Source organism: Pteropus alecto, unplaced genomic scaffold (assembly GCF_000325575.1).
Source record: "Pteropus alecto unplaced genomic scaffold, ASM32557v1 scaffold35, whole genome shotgun sequence".
Lineage (NCBI taxonomy): Eukaryota > Metazoa > Chordata > Mammalia > Chiroptera > Pteropodidae > Pteropus > Pteropus alecto.
The window spans coordinates 6,643,931-6,659,487 of NW_006437828.1; the positions used below are offsets into that span (position 1 = coordinate 6,643,931).

General features: G+C 44.2%; 1 protein-coding gene across 2 annotated transcripts in view; it reads left to right on the plus strand.

Moving 5' to 3' along the window:
• Positions 1 to 13,505, plus strand: part of CNMD (chondromodulin) — a 34,705-nt gene extending 21,200 nt beyond the window's left edge. The window contains exons 5-7 of one of the 2 annotated variants that reach the window (XM_006914941.3): positions 5,468 to 5,621; positions 9,469 to 9,632; positions 12,962 to 13,505. In XM_006914941.3, coding sequence (XP_006915003.1) covers positions 5,468 to 5,621; positions 9,469 to 9,632; positions 12,962 to 13,177 — 534 coding nt within the window. In that variant the 3' untranslated portion in view covers positions 13,178 to 13,505. The remainder of the gene's footprint in view (positions 1 to 5,467; positions 5,622 to 9,468; positions 9,633 to 12,961) is intronic. The other variant, XM_006914942.3, reaches the window with a different exon arrangement.
• Positions 13,506 to 15,557: the final 2,052 nt, after the last annotated feature.

Consider the following 15,557-nt stretch of genomic DNA (forward strand, 5'->3'; position numbering starts at 1 on the left):
TGTTTGACAAAATCCAGCACCATTTATGATAAAAACTCTCAGCAAAGTGGGAATAGAGGGAACATGCCTCAACATAATAAAGGCCATATATGACAAACCTGCAGCTAACATCATATTCAGTGGGGAAAGACTACAAGCATTTTCCTTAAGATCAGAAACAAGACAAAGATGACCACTTTCACGGCTTCTATTCAACATTATATTGGAAGTCCTAGCCACAGCAATCAGACAAGAAAGAAATAAAAGGTATCCAAGGGGGGTTAAAGACCTGTTTTCAGAAAATTAGAAGTCCTTGAAATAGAAATCGAAGAAGATACAAATAAATGGAAACATATACCATGCTCATGGGTAGGAAGAATCAATATCGTTAAAATGATCATACTACCTAAAGCAATCTGTAGATTCAATGAAATCCCTATCAAAATACTAATGGTATTTTTCACAGAACTGGAATAATCCAAAAATTTATATGGAACCACAAAAGACCCTGAATAGTCACCATAATCTTGAGAAAGAAGGATGAAGTCGGAGGTATCACACTACCTGATATCAAACTGCAGTCCAAGGCTACAGTAATCAAAACAACACGGTACTGTCATAAAAACAGATACATAGATCAAAAGAATAGAGAGCCCAGAAATAAATCCATGCCTATATGGTCATTTAATCTATGACCAAGGAGGCGAGAATATACAATGGGGTAAAGACAGTCTCTTCAACAAATGGTGTTGAGAAAACTGGACAGATACATGCAAAAAAATGAAACTGGACCATCTTCTTACACCGTACATAAGAAAATACTCAAAATGGATTAAAGACTTAAATATAAGACCGAAACCATAAAACTTCTAGAAGAAGACAGGCAGTAAACTTTCTGATATTGCTATTAGTAATTTTTTTCTAATATATCTCTTAGGGCAAGGGAACAAAAGGGAAATATAAACAGATGGGACAACATCAAACTAAAAAGCTGCTCGAGAGTAAAGGAAACCATCAACCAAACGAAGGGGCAACCTACTGAATGGGAGAAGACGTAAGTCTACGATACATCTGACAAGAGGTTAATACCCGAAATTTATACAGAACTCATACAACTCAACAACAAACAACAGCAAAAATCCGATTAAAAAATGGGCAGAAGACCTGAACAGGTATTTCTCCAAAGAGGAACTACAGATGGCCAGTAGACATATGAAAAGATGCTCAAGGTCACTAATCACTAGAGAAATGTAAATTAACACCACAACGAGATATCGCCTGACACCTGTCAGAATGGCTATTATCAATAAATCAAAAAACAAGTGTTGGCGAGGATGTGGATAAAAGGGTCCCTCGTGCACTGTTGGTGGGATTGCACATTGGTGCGGCCGCTATGAAAAACAGTACGGAGGTTCCTCAAAAAATTAAAAATAGAACTACCTTTTGACCCAGCAATCACGCTTCTGGGTATTTATCCAAAGAAAACCACAACACTAGTTTGTCAAGATCTACGCACTCCTATGCTCACAGCAGCACTAGTCACAATAGCCAAATTCTGGAAGCGACCTAAGTGCCCATCAGTAGACAATTAGATAAAGAAGTTATGGTTCATATATACAATGGAATATTACTCAGTCATTAAAAAAAAAAAAAAAAACCACGAAATCTTAGCATTTGCAACAACATGGATGGACCTAGAGGGTATTATGCTGAGTGAAATAAGTCAGACAGAGATAGATAAATACCACGTGACTTCACTTACATGAGGAATCCAAGGAAAAAAAGAAATGAACAAACTAAACAAAAACAGACTCACACACAGATAAGAGAACAAACTGATGGTTGCCAGAGGGGAGGGAGGTTGGGGGGCTGGGTGAAAAGGGTGAAGGGGTGAGGAAGTACAGTTAGTGTGTCGCAAACGGTCAGCAGGACGTAGAGTACAGCGTAGGGACTGTAGTCAGTAGTACTGTAATGGCTGTGTGTCGTGCCAGATGAGTGTTGGAGTAATCGGGGAATCACTTTGTAAATTATATACATGTCTAATCGTTGTACTGTATACCTGAAACTAATATAAAATAAATTTTTTTAACTTAAAATGTTTTTTGATAAAAAGTGTTTAAAGGCACTTGGTCTCACATAGCCCTGATCTGCCTGATGATAAGGAACTATCTGGTCGGTGACTCAGACGACAGAAAGGAGGTCGTCTGATAGAATCTTCATCAGAGGGGCCTCAGGAACCTTCTAGCCTCAGTCCCACGCAGGGTGGGAGTTTCCGTCTGAAAATCTCTGGCGGCTGGTTACCCAGCCTCTGCTGGACAGCAGTGACAGGGTAACGCCTTCCCTGTGTGTCAGGTGACTTCATGGGAGGCAGTTCTGATCGTTCATTGTGCCCTACGCTGAGCTGAGATGGCTCCCCCCACGATTTCTTTCCATTTGTTCAAGTTCAGCCCAATGAAGGTAGTCAACGTATATAGGATTCCTTTTCTATGTATCAAACCTGTGAGGTTTTTTAAACGTAATCCTTCCATTTATGATGAATAACTTGCCTTTGAGCTTGATTTGATAAACATTTATTTTAAGAATTGCATAGAGAGTTCTAAAGACACATTTATTTGATACTTTAGGGCTACAAAGTCGTCACATTCATTATCGTCTTCCATTTGAGTAGCGGCAGGGTCTGGTGGAAAGAAAATGAACTTGGGAGTCAGCAAAACGCAGGTTCACATCCCAGCTCCGACGCTGGCTGTGGACGTGGCTTCACTCCGTGGGCCTCAATTTTCCCATCTACAAACTAGGGGTATGCACACTGTCCCCACGGCCATAGAACCTACTAGGTAATGAATAGACGACTACTGCTACCATCGGTAATTTTATTATGATCATCTCTGGTCCTCCCTGTCTCCCTGAGCGGGAGGTGAAGCCAGTATCAACTCCCTCAAGGCAAAAGAGGAAAAATCAGGGTAAGCAACGGTGCCTGGAAACCGCCTGATTGTTTGCCCTCACGGGAGCAGCGAAGGGAGGCATCTCAAAACACAAGGCAAAACAAAAGCTAAAAACAACCCCGAGTGTGTTCATCTCGCTAGCGTGTCCTTAATCTTCTCCCAGCTCCCAGTTTCCCCAGCCGTTCATCCCGTGAGATGTGAGACGTTTCCAAACCTTCGGTCACTCCAGCCGTTCTCTGCCCCTGCTGCGGTCCATCCGTTCCTCAGGGGCCACACCTCGCTCTGGGCGTGAACTCACTGGTCCAGAGCGTCACGATGAGACGCAGACCTCCTTCCTCCTGGCCCTTGGACTTCTATTATTGCATCGCTTTTTTTTTTTTTTTTTAAGTCACGTCACTCAGTTTCTATAATGAAGACTTTGGTGAACTATAATCCTTGACATTATCCCCATGAGGGGACATAGGACCAGTTCCCCCATCCTGCCTTCCAAAAGAACCAACTCCCCAACCACAACTGACCGAGAGCTAATCATATGTTTACAATACAATTTGGGAGCTTTTTAAAAATAATTTTTTTCTGGTTTTTAAAAACAATAATGTGTCATTGTTGAAAATTTGGGAAATAAGTAAAAGAATAAGAAGAGAATCGCTTATGATTGCATAATCCACAATAGCTAATGTTGTTTGGTGAATTTTCTTCACATGTAAGTATGTGTGATATTCTTTTCATAACTGAATCTATACTATTAAACATCCTTATTATTTTCACTTAACTTTAGTTCTTCTAAAATGTAGATGAGAATAGAAGTATTATATGTCATATAATTATAATTTTAAAAGCCTTTTGTTCTTAAATATTCGAGTGTCTTCACTTATTCACCAATTCAAATAACAATAATGTTTTTAATACAGAATTAATTCACCGTGGTGAAGAGTTTTGTATTTAAATCTTTGTCAGCATCTGATCCTTTTCTCAGGCCATAGAAGTGAATTACTTTTCTTGTGTGTTAATTGTTTATATTGTGCAAGGTGGGTCCTCTGATGGACAAAACCAAATTCAGACAATACGTTTGTGTGAATTAGGAATGCGTCAGTAGCAGGAAACTACACCTAGAGTCACGTAAACATATAAGGATTTGTTTTTCTCCATAGTGAGCAATGTGAAGGCAGGTGGCTGCAGGCACTGGCTCAGTGGCCGGCATCTCTGGGCGTTTTTGGTCTTTCCTTCCAGCCCCAAACATCAACCATGCATTCAAGTAAGGAAGTCAGGAAGAGGCCAAGAATGCCAACTACAAAGTCCCTTTAATCAGGAAAAGGAGACGGCTTCTCAGTCACCCAATGCCCTTCAGCATGGATCTCATTGTCTAGAACCGACTGGTCACATGGGCGCCCATCGGGGCTGGAGAGTCTAAGAAAGCAGATGTCTGTCTTGGCATCGGGCACATTGCAGCCTCAAACAAAAGCAGGATTGTTTTGCAAGGAGAGGGAGGGAGAGAGGAGATGGGGCGGGCGACCAAAAGTACGTGCCCCAAGTTTATTTAACATCCCTAGCGTGGAGGATGCATTATTCCTGTCACCCCATTTTCTCTACACCTTCAGATGTCGATGGGGTAGATTTACGCACTGCTTGCTCTTATAAATTTTTCAGCAGTTTTGTATAATTTTAAAAAGCTACTCTACCTAAAGAGCATTCATTTCCTGGATGGAGCCATTTAATTTAAGGTAAATAACTGGATTACCTGAGTGCTAGCTTCCTCTGATAACTTGAAGTTGTTTTAATGCAGCCGTAAGCCTGGGGGAGAAAGCATAAATGAAGTGCCGCTTTCAGCTAAAAATAAAGAGAAAACATTTTAATTTCTCCAACCTATTGCGAACTAATAAATACATGAAAGGAACAACCTGGCAAAATAAATTTGTCTCCTGGGTTATCAAACCATTCTCAGCATCTCACCGTGGAAGAAAATCCAAGGTTTAGCTTTGAAATCTCAGTGGTGCGCTTAATGCGAAGGGCATCGGAGCTATGTTTTGTGATAGCTGGGAGATGCAGAAATGGTTTATGTTAAATAATACTTTGAACTGAAGACATTAAAGAACCAATCGCTTGCTTTTTTCCATTGTTGTTCAGTACAAAACCCCAAAGGATTTTCACTTCAGATAGAGGGCTCCTCTTTCCTTTGTAGGATTCCAAGGCTGCTCGATTGCTTTTCCTCAAAAAAAAAACACCTTTGATCAAAAACATCAGATTAACCTAGATCTCAAAACTGGCATCAGCTAATTTTCACTTCCACTCAGGACGGTGGTCTTCGCACACTGCACCTATCCAAAGGCAGGATGACGTGAGGATGGGACGCTAAATATTGCAAAGACGGCTACAAAGAGAAGAGATTAGAACTTTAAAAGTGCGGGGGGTGGGGATGGGCACCCATTCGCACACAGAGTGTTCTAAGTTATTATACGGCGAGGTCATCTTTTACCCCCGTGTGACTCTTAATACGCAGCGCGCCCCCACTGTCCTTCCTGCTCAGGGCATTTCATTTTTACTTACAGGAAGGCAAGATCATGCCAGTTAAATACGAAGAAAATTCTCTCATCTGGGTGGCCGTAGACCAGCCCGTGAAGGACAACAGCTTCTTGAGTTCCAAAGTCACAGAACTCTGTGGCGACCTTCCTATTTTCTGGCTTAAGCCAACATATCCAAAAGGTAACGTTTTATGTTCTCCTAATGCTGCCTGGAGTTCTGCCTGTGCCTGGGGGGTTCCTGTGAGGCCCTCCGCAGGCCTGAGGTGTAACGGGAAGACACATCAGGACGCGGGGCGCGGCCTGGCAGTGTCGCCGTAACCGGCGTGGGAGATGGAGGGAAGGGAAGTGACCGCCTTGCACGGGGTCAACGGGAAGCGGATCACGGTGTCGGGGCGCGACATTACCCGCAGTGTTTACTTAGGGCACCCCCACGGCTTTCCTCTCTGCCCCTTAATCTCGGTTGTTTGCACTTTCCAATTTTACGGTTTAGTTTTCATTCCTAAGGCACAGAATCAAGGGGACTAAGGAGCTGGCACACTACCAAATCCTTAGGATGTTCAAACCTAGAATTATGGGGCAGGTGAAAGCTGCCGTGGGCACAGGTCGGGATTCTTCGAGGATCAAGCGTCGGCTTCCAAGTTGGGTGAAAATCAGTGAAGGGCCCTGGGGTTCAGAGCCAGGTCGGAGCACACCTGCCAGCTGCTTCCGGATGGCAAAGGGCAGGTGACCCCTGCAGGACATGCCCCTTCCCCTCAGCCTCCCCCGTCCCCAAGGGCACTCCCTCTGGGCATGTCCACCGCTGTCACCCTGCTGGCCTTACAAAGGCCCATTTTGTACCTCCTCTGGCTCAAGCGTGGAAAAGGCCCTGTCTCCTAGCACAGCGGAGCTGGGCTGTTTTCCAAAAGATTTCATTGAACACCAAGAGAGAGCAGAATGGAAATTTTTTAAAATACACAGGCATTAAAACTGCCAGGCTTGGGGGCGGGGGGCACGGGGGGATGGGCAGTTACTGTTTAACAGGTGCAGGGTTTCAGTTTTACAAGACGAAAAAATGTTCTGGAGATAGATGGTCGCATAGCAGTGAGAATGGACTTCATGCCACTGAACTGTGTATACACTTAACAATGGTTAAACTGCTAGGTTGTGTGTATACGTTGCCACAATTTATAAAAACCTCACCGGGCTTAGCAAGTCCAGACTTCTGACTCTGCCACGGCTAACTTCTCTCTATAGTTCACGAGTTGTATTCTGTCCCAGAGCCCAGATAAGATGGTTCCTTTCTACCTCAGGTGAGGCAAACAGGATTCAGTTTATAAGCCTCTGGCCATGGCTGCCTGGAGGGATGGGTTAGGAAGGATCCTGAGGCCACCAACAGTGTCTGTCACAACTGTAGGGGCTGGGGGGGAGGGGCTGCCCAGTGGAATGGACCGTTGCTCCTGCCATCCTGCTTTGGCCCCGTGGGTGGTCACAGCTCCCAGTTCTATGGCCACTTGCCAAGTTCTCGCAGTCAGTTCCCACCTGCCGCAGTGTGGAATTGGTCTTCCTGCTTCATGCCACCCAGGAGCTACTTCTCCAATACCTTGTCACCTTTCCAGTCAAAGACGAAAGTCTACATCTCTGCCACCATGTACAGCTCTCCCTGAGCACTTTCTGTTTGAGGGCAAGCCTCATTCATTCATTCATTCATTCATTCATTCGAGAACACCTATTGACACGTTTATTACGGGCCGTTTACTTGTTCCAGGCCCGTGGAATGCACTGGTGAGCAGAACAGACGAGAATCCATGCCCTCAAGGAGTTCTGTGGTGTAGCGAGGCGGGGACAGTAAATAAACATGAAATAAAAATAAGAACATCGTATGGCACAACACAGGCGCTATGGAAAAATGGGGGGGCGAGGGCATCGGGGGCGGGTCTGGGAAGGCCGTGCCGCTGTGCGGGGGTGACCGGCAGCATGACTCCCCGGGTATGCGCTTGCTCCCTGCGGCCAAGGTGCGTGACCACATCGGAAGCATTCAGTCACCACGGCGTCCACACGGGAGTCACACGCGCTCCGTCTGACACCGGGAAAATGGGAACCACTGAATGCCCCCCAGACGTGACAAGGATTAAACGACTGTTGGTACAGCCATACGATGGAATATCACAGACATTAAACGCGAGGGATTTTTATGCATTGACTATGTAGGGCGACAGATGGTAACTAGACTTATTGGGGTGACCGCTTCGCACGGTATATAAGTGTTGAATCACTATGTTGTGCATCTGAAACTAATATAATACTGTCAATTATAATTAAAAATAATTTTTTTTAAAAATTATTTTTTAAATAATGAAGGATTTTTTTTGCCAGTCTCATAAATGCAGTCATATTTTATAATGAAATCAAGAAAATAAAACCCCCTCTATATCTAGCTCCCCACCACCTAATTCTAAGCCCCCCATTTCCAGGGGGTCCAGCCACCCCTACCCTTGGATTGTTAAGCTGGCAGGTCATCAGTGTCACGCAGCTGTGGCATCAGATACCATGAATGGCAGCTGGACAAAGTCCGAGGAAGGGGAAGGGCTGAGTCCGCTGCATTCTGGCTGTGTGCCAGGCAGCTCTCCACAGCTTGACATTTTGTCCTCATTTAATATTCTCCAACAGCTGTCCGGGGAACTCCTAATGTTCCCATTTTACAGATGAGAAAACTGAGGTTCACAGAGATGAAGTCGCCCGAGATCATTCAGTTAGTTAAAGGAGCTGAGATTTGAATCTGGGTTTCCTGATGCCTCTCCGACTTGCCTCAGAAATCAAGATGATGTCCATGGTTACGAAGCATGTCTGAGTTCTCATAAAGAACAGCATGATATCATCATCGTCACCTAACATTTGCGTGCTTATTATATACCAAACACTCTAAAATCCTTATACGCAAATTCCCATGACCTCTGTCACTACCCTGGGAATTAGAAACTATTATTAACCCCGTTTTACAGATGAAGAAACAGACTCAGAGAGACCCCGAAGCCCATGCCGTGTGGCACTCTCCATCTTTGTCACTCAGCAGCCATGGGTCATGCTGCAGGACCCGGGAGGCAGTGTGGTGAGCTAGATCTCCTCCTATCTCTGCCACCCATTCTGTGATCTTGGCCAAGTCACCTGGTTTTTCTGAGCCTTGATGCTCTCATGAATAAACGTATATGCTTTTGCTATCCCATAGGGTTTTTTTTTTTTTTTTTTTAAGAATCAACCAAGATAATAAATCCCCTGAAAACCGTGACGTTTTATACATGCAGAGTCACTCCATTAGCAATAGGGCTGCAAGTAACAGACACTTGATCACCAGTGGTTTTAGCAAATACAGGTTGATTTTTTTCATAGAGCCAGAAGCCTGGAGATAGGTTTCTGGCATCTTCTGCTACTCAGCCATAGTGTCGCATCTCATGCTAGCTTACCATTTTGCTACCCACAGCACGCTGGCCCATCGTCCCTATGCCTGTCACTTCTGGTCACAGGTTGACTCTCATAACCCAGATATCATATCCGAGTTCGAGAAAGGGAGACAAGACAGAGGAGGCCACATCTGACCCCTTTTACCAAGAAAGCAAAAGCTTTTCCAGAAACTGTACCGGCACATTCTGCTCATGTCTCGCTGGCCAGAAACGTCTCCCTGAGCGCTTGCCGCTCACTGCCAGGGACGTGGGGAAATGACTGGCACATAGCATTAGTCTTACTTTCTCAGCCCCTAGAGCAGAGGCAGGCGAAGACAACGAAGGATAGAGAATGGATTTTTGCCAGCTATCTGCTAAGACCTGCTCAGGTAGGGTTGTAAAATCAAATTCTGGTTATCTGTACGTTTAACTACTAACTCAAGACTCCAAAACCTACTATCTTATTACAAAAATCGTCAGTACGAATTTAAATGGTATCTGGTCATATCTGTTTGGGCGTCCTTAAGTTTTTCACCCTGATAAACGGACCTTCCTTTGTGATTCAAATAAAGGAATTCTCTAACAGAATTTTTATTTATTTATTTATTTTTGCAGAAATCCAGAGAGAAAGAAGAGAATTGGTAACACAGATTGTTACGGGTACCACAAAGCCACGCAGTGGACCACAAGGCGGCCCAGGCTTGGGAAGACTGAACAACAAAACCAGACCCGGTGTGCAAGAGGACTCAGAACCCTTCAACCCGGACAACCCATACCACGTGCGTACCGGGGTTCGCCCTGCGCCCGGGCGGTGCCTCACATGTAACGCTACAACGGTGGTGCTTCTGCTGGAGGTTTCAAATGAGCGTTTAGGGTTCAGCTGAGACCTCAAGGCAAGATTTTAAAAATACATCTTCGTTTGTTTGTTGCAAAGTTTGCAAGTGCGGGTAAGAACACGTAAGCGTTAAACCCACTGTCATGTAAAACCCTCGCTGGCCCTGACCCATATTCAAAGTTGTTTTCTGTGCCCACCTGTTCTTGAGTCACGGGCAAATCCGTAAAGACAGATTCATATCAGGACTTTATTTTAAAGTGTTTCCGAGAGTGTGCCCTGGGGGCAACACACGGAATGAAAGTGTTCTTTCTCCCCCTTTGCTTTTTATCCGTCCATTCAACCGACGCTGGCTGAGGACACTGCGCACAGAGCAACGTCTGCCCTCGGGGTCCCAGCCCAGCCAGGAGCCAGACTCAGACTCGGAGAAAACTCTTTAGACTAAACACTGAGACTGGTGTTTGTAAGGATGACACCGACATGCTAAAAACTTGTCAACTCTTCACGAAGTATTATTTACCATTACGATACATTGCAGGAAGTAGAAGTCGAAAAATAAGTGTTTGTAACTAGTATTTTAATTGAAAAAATACTGCATGCGTAATTTTTTAAAAACAGTATAAAAGGGTATACAATGAAAAGCGAGTTTCCCTTCCATCTCAGACACCCTCCCTAGAGCAACCTATTAACAAGTGCTCTCTGCCCCGTCTCTTTGCACAATACACACACACACACATTTTCAACACAAAAGAGAACACAAAACTTCTGTGCCTTGCTTGCTTCCCCGTTACAGTAGGTATTTTGGAAATTGTTCTCTATCTCCCATGTAGATCTACCTCAGTCATTTTAATGTCCACATCGTACTACATTGTGTGGATAGATGTACAGACACTTAACTAGTTCTACTTTGGTGGACATGTCAATCAATTATTTCGGTCTTTTGCTGTTACAAACGCTTTTAACACTGTACAACCTTGTGCACACATGCCTCCTAGGGTTATATGCAAGTGTCGAGGTGATGCAGGGCAAGCTCTTAGCACAGTGCTTGGCACATAGCATTAATCTTACTAGATACCTCTGTGTGCATAAGATACCTCTGTACGCATGAGGAAACGTATTGTTAGCATAAATACTGACTTTTGGGTCTGCTGGGTCAAAGTAGATGGGAATTTTACATTTGAAGGGAGGATACCAAATTGTCTTCCGAGGAATTAGACCAGCTTCCTGTCTCCAGATAGTAATGAAAGGGCTCATTTGTTATTAAACATTAAAAAAAAAGTATCTTTACCAGTCTTTTGGGTGTAAAATTTATCTCCTGGTGGTTTTATCTTGCCTGGTTGTAATTATGTGTAAGGTTGGTTTTCATACAAGATAAGCCATTTGTCTATCTTTTTCCTACGGAACTTCTTCAGGCCTATGCTGTTTTCATGTGTTGCCAATATATTTACTAGTTTATCATTTTAGACTAATATATTTTGGAAATATTTAGAGCAAAACATTTAAATAACCCATCACTTATCAGAAAATTCAGGACACCACAGTACTTCAGTTCGTACATTGAATAAAAAAGAAAGTAAAATCTGAGAATAAAAAAGAAAGTAAAATCTGAATAAGCAAACAGAAAACATAGCTTGTTCCCCAGGTAGCTGGGCTGGCTGGATCTACTTCAAGGGATGAGGGCATCAGCCCCTTTACAGATAGGCCGCACGACTGTCTGCCTTGCTTCCAGCCTTGTGGTTTGTTTTTTTAAGTCGCCCAGTTTTTTCCTTTATTCCTTTTCAGCTTTAAGCAGAAACATCTCCCCACGATGTCCTCTGCATATTTCTTTACGTATCTTAGAGCAACCACCTGAGATTTCCTCCCGACTTCATCCGAACGAGGCTTTGTTGAACCCTCAGATAACGTCTCTATCGACTCCTCTGCCCCCGAAAAGTCAGCCACGATTATTAATGTGGCTTTGCTATCCCAGATGAACCTATTCCACGATAAGGCGAGGGGAGTCTGGAATAATGGCATTAGGAGGATAATACTGTGAGGAGAAACCTGAACACAGGCTGTACCCGATGGTGTGAAGGAATTGTTAATTTTGTTAGGTACGATAATGGCAGTGTGGTCGTAGAGGAAAATATTCTGACTTTGCAAAGTACATTCTAATGTACTTATGGGTCAAATGTCACAATGTTTTCAATTCTTTCAATTCCCTACAGAATTCACTTCAGCCAAAAAAAAAAAAAAAAAAAACTGGCCAAAGATTAGCTATTGTCAAATCTAGATGTTCACTACATTCTCTTCACTTTCCAGTATATTTGAAATTTTTATAATAAAAGTGCCACCCTCCCCCCAAAAATTTGAGTGAAGACTTCATACCAGAGGTGGTGACAGGGTAGCTACGTTCACGTCCACGTTGGTCAGGCCCGTTTGGTGCTGCACCTGCCTGAGGAGGTCCGCCTATCTCCAGGAAAGAGGCTTAAATGGAGTAAAGCCACTTTTAAGGGTAAAGGCCTTTGGGCAATGTGATTCAGCAGCATATTAAAGACACGGAAACTGTACCCCTAGATATTCATAAAAAGGAAGCCAGATACATAAATTTGGTAGGGGGCAAGTTCATCCAGTTCTATAACCTCTCCAAGGGTAAAAAAATGGGAATTTTTGTGGTATTTCATTACTATGACTTTATATAACTCTAATTATGGCACATAGACACCAGAAGGTAAAGCTTAAGGTCTTGAATTTTTACACACTGCATGGTGCCTTTTCCTGAGGGTTACAGACCCCGAACGTTGAAACAAAGGCCGAAGTTAGACGCGACAGTGTCCTCAGCCAGCACAAGTGGAATAGCAATCCATTAGCCTAGATCAGCGAGTTTCAAAATGTGCTCCCAAGAGTCCTGTCTTGGAAGCCATCACTATAAGGCGGCACCAGTATCCCACTGACTTAAAATTAGCAGAGGCAGAAATGCCACCTTTGAATGACGCTTCCTTTTTGTTTGCCTGTTTTTAACAAGACGAGTCACTCCTGAGCAGTCTCTATGGCTCATTAAAGGTATGGAGAAACTTCACTGCAAAGAAAAAGCCTGCACGCCACTGACAGATTAGGGAGGTGGAGGTTCTTTGGTGTTAGAAGAAATTCTGAATTTTAAGATTGTAAGATTGAAAATTCCTTACAGAAAATTATGCTGATTTCTTGTAGCAGTGAAAACATTCAGGATCGCCTTTGAAAATGATGTTGCAAACTTCTCATTAGGAAGAAAACACGAGTAATTCTTTTATTTTACAGCAGCAGGAAGGGGAAGGCATGACATTCGACCCGCGACTGGATCACGAAGGAATCTGCTGTATCGAGTGTAGGCGGAGCTACACCCACTGCCAGAAGATCTGCGAGCCCCTGGAGGGCTACCACCCGTGGCCCTACCATTACCAAGGCTGCCGGGCCGCCTGCAGGGTCATCATGCCATGTAGCTGGTGGGTGGCGCGCATCTTGGGCATGGTGTGAAATCACTTCACATACCAGCTGCTGTAAAGTAAGAATTAAATCACGAGACAAGCAAAGTATGAAGAGTCTTGATGCTGAAGGGACCACAAAGTATTTTATACTCGGGCTGAGTGATTTTCTTCGAGACACTTTTAACAGAATTATTTCTCAATTGCTTTACAAACCTTCATCTGGCATGTGTGAATGTACTGACAAGGCAGTCTAAAAATGTCATAAGCATCCTTTTATTACTTGCTATTTTTTAGTTGCTTTGCAGATAAATCCTGCTTCTTTCTTTCCCAAGCTATTTTGAAATAAACATGAAAAATTATTTACAATTTGTCAAAGATCTCAGTTGTACACTTGAGCTTCTTTTAATCAAATCAGTTTTCTCGTTATTTGTACAAAATTCAATTGTTCTTAATCTTTATTGTTCTTCCCAGTCTTGCAATTGTACCCCCGAGTTCCCAGATAAAAACACATACGGAAGGAAAAACAGGACGCACAGTGGAACCTGAGAGTAAACGTTATAAACCTCAGGGTGGTAGCCATGGGGAGTTCGTCTACAGTGTGTGCTGGCACGTGACTAACAGGTGGCTGCCCTGTGTCAGGAGTCACCTCCGGGAAAAGAGCATTAGCGTAAAGAGGGAAAGTGTGGCCAAAGGTCAATCAGGCTTGAGGGACGAGGACTTCCACTGATGTTCTGAAAAGCAGGTCTCCGCACTTTTTCAATGTTTTCTCTAGTGGCACTGACATGCAGCAGCATGAGGATTCCTACCTCGACAGGGCAAAGGCCAGTGATGGGCTCCACAACCGACGGGGCACTCCCCAGGGACAGGGCTGACGGCGCTGCCTGGCGGACGGCCGAGAGAGAATGCCTGTTCATAATGATGTAAAGGTCCTCAGGAATGCTGACGAGAACAAGGACTGTCTTTAGAAATTAAAATATTAGATCAGGAAGATGAGCAGGTATTTCATATTTCTGACATTTTAGTTCTGAATCCTACAGTTTGAGAGAGGAAGAACTTCCTTAAGAAAAATAAGTTTTCCAAAACAGAGATTGAGAGAGATGATGGAAAGGTCTTGACACCATGATCTCACTACACAGTCTCACTGCATCTCATTACTGTACAGTCTGCTTGCCAGTTTGTCTGTGAAATCATACGTAACTTTTGAAACGTGGTCATCAGATGAACGCTCATATGCCTGCACTTAACGGAATACACAGCAAGCTAGGTCTCTGGAGGAAAAAAGGTATGAAGGAAACACGTACTTGCATTGGAAGGGTCACACTGCTCTCCAACAGCAGCTACTTCTAATAGTTACGAATTTTACATTTTTTAGTCTTTGAAATGGTTGTCACTGTACTGACTACACACACTGTGCCACTGGTTCTATGCACCATCTCCCACCTCATCGCATGGCAACCTGTACTGGGTTCTAGAACTAAGTAAAAAGGAAAACAGTGACTCAGTGATGCCAGCCCGTAAGAGCCTCAGTCTCAGAAGAGACACAGATCATCAAGATTCAGTACACCCGGGCCTTGATAAAGGCGGGAGCCCTGGGCTTTGGGAGGAAGAGAATGCCTTCGCCAGGCCTTCCCAGGTGAGCAGGAATTAGCCACGGAGGTGACAGGGGACGAGCGTTTCAGGCGGAGGGAGCAGTCCCAGCAAAGCCAGAGGCAGGCAGCGGCAGGGTGCAGGCTGGCAAATGCAGCGTTTGGGGTGAGGCAGGAGACACTAAGGTGGACTTGCAGGCAGAAGCTGGATCTTCCTTTGCATGTTAACTTTGAATTTATTTTGTGGGCAAGGAACAGGGAACCCATGAAAAGTTTCAGGGCAGGAAGAGCCAAGGAGAAGGCTGGTGAGGTTTCCATCTCCCATGGATCACGTGGCAGCTTTCCACGCAGGAGCAGGTGCCGGACCGAGTACGGAAGAGCACATGCCACCCGGGAAGGCAGGCTGCCTCCTGAAAAAGCACGCCCTGTCCAAAGCAGCAATGACATAAAACACAGGAAGTGGACGATTTACTTCCTAATAGATAATGCAATTAAACTGTGTTCCAAAAAGTCACTAACCCGAGAGAGTCAACACAATTTAAAAAAAAAACAAAACACCAACGTTTTAAGGGCAGGGGAAAACTCAAGTTTGGATTAAGGGCAGGAAGCCTCAAACTGAGTTCAAAGAACACTAAAGGCCTACCTCGACAGAGAAGAATCAGTGCAGGAAGGAAGAGAGGGCGCTGCAGAACACGAACGGCACAGCTTGGTGCCAATCCACAGCCTGCTTCGCCGGGCCAGGCCGACACGTGTTACTTTATACTCATTTAGTTGTCAATGGTGTTGCAAACCAACCCTTAAGACATCACAGGCTGATGTTCAAAGTCCTAGTCTGGGTCAGAC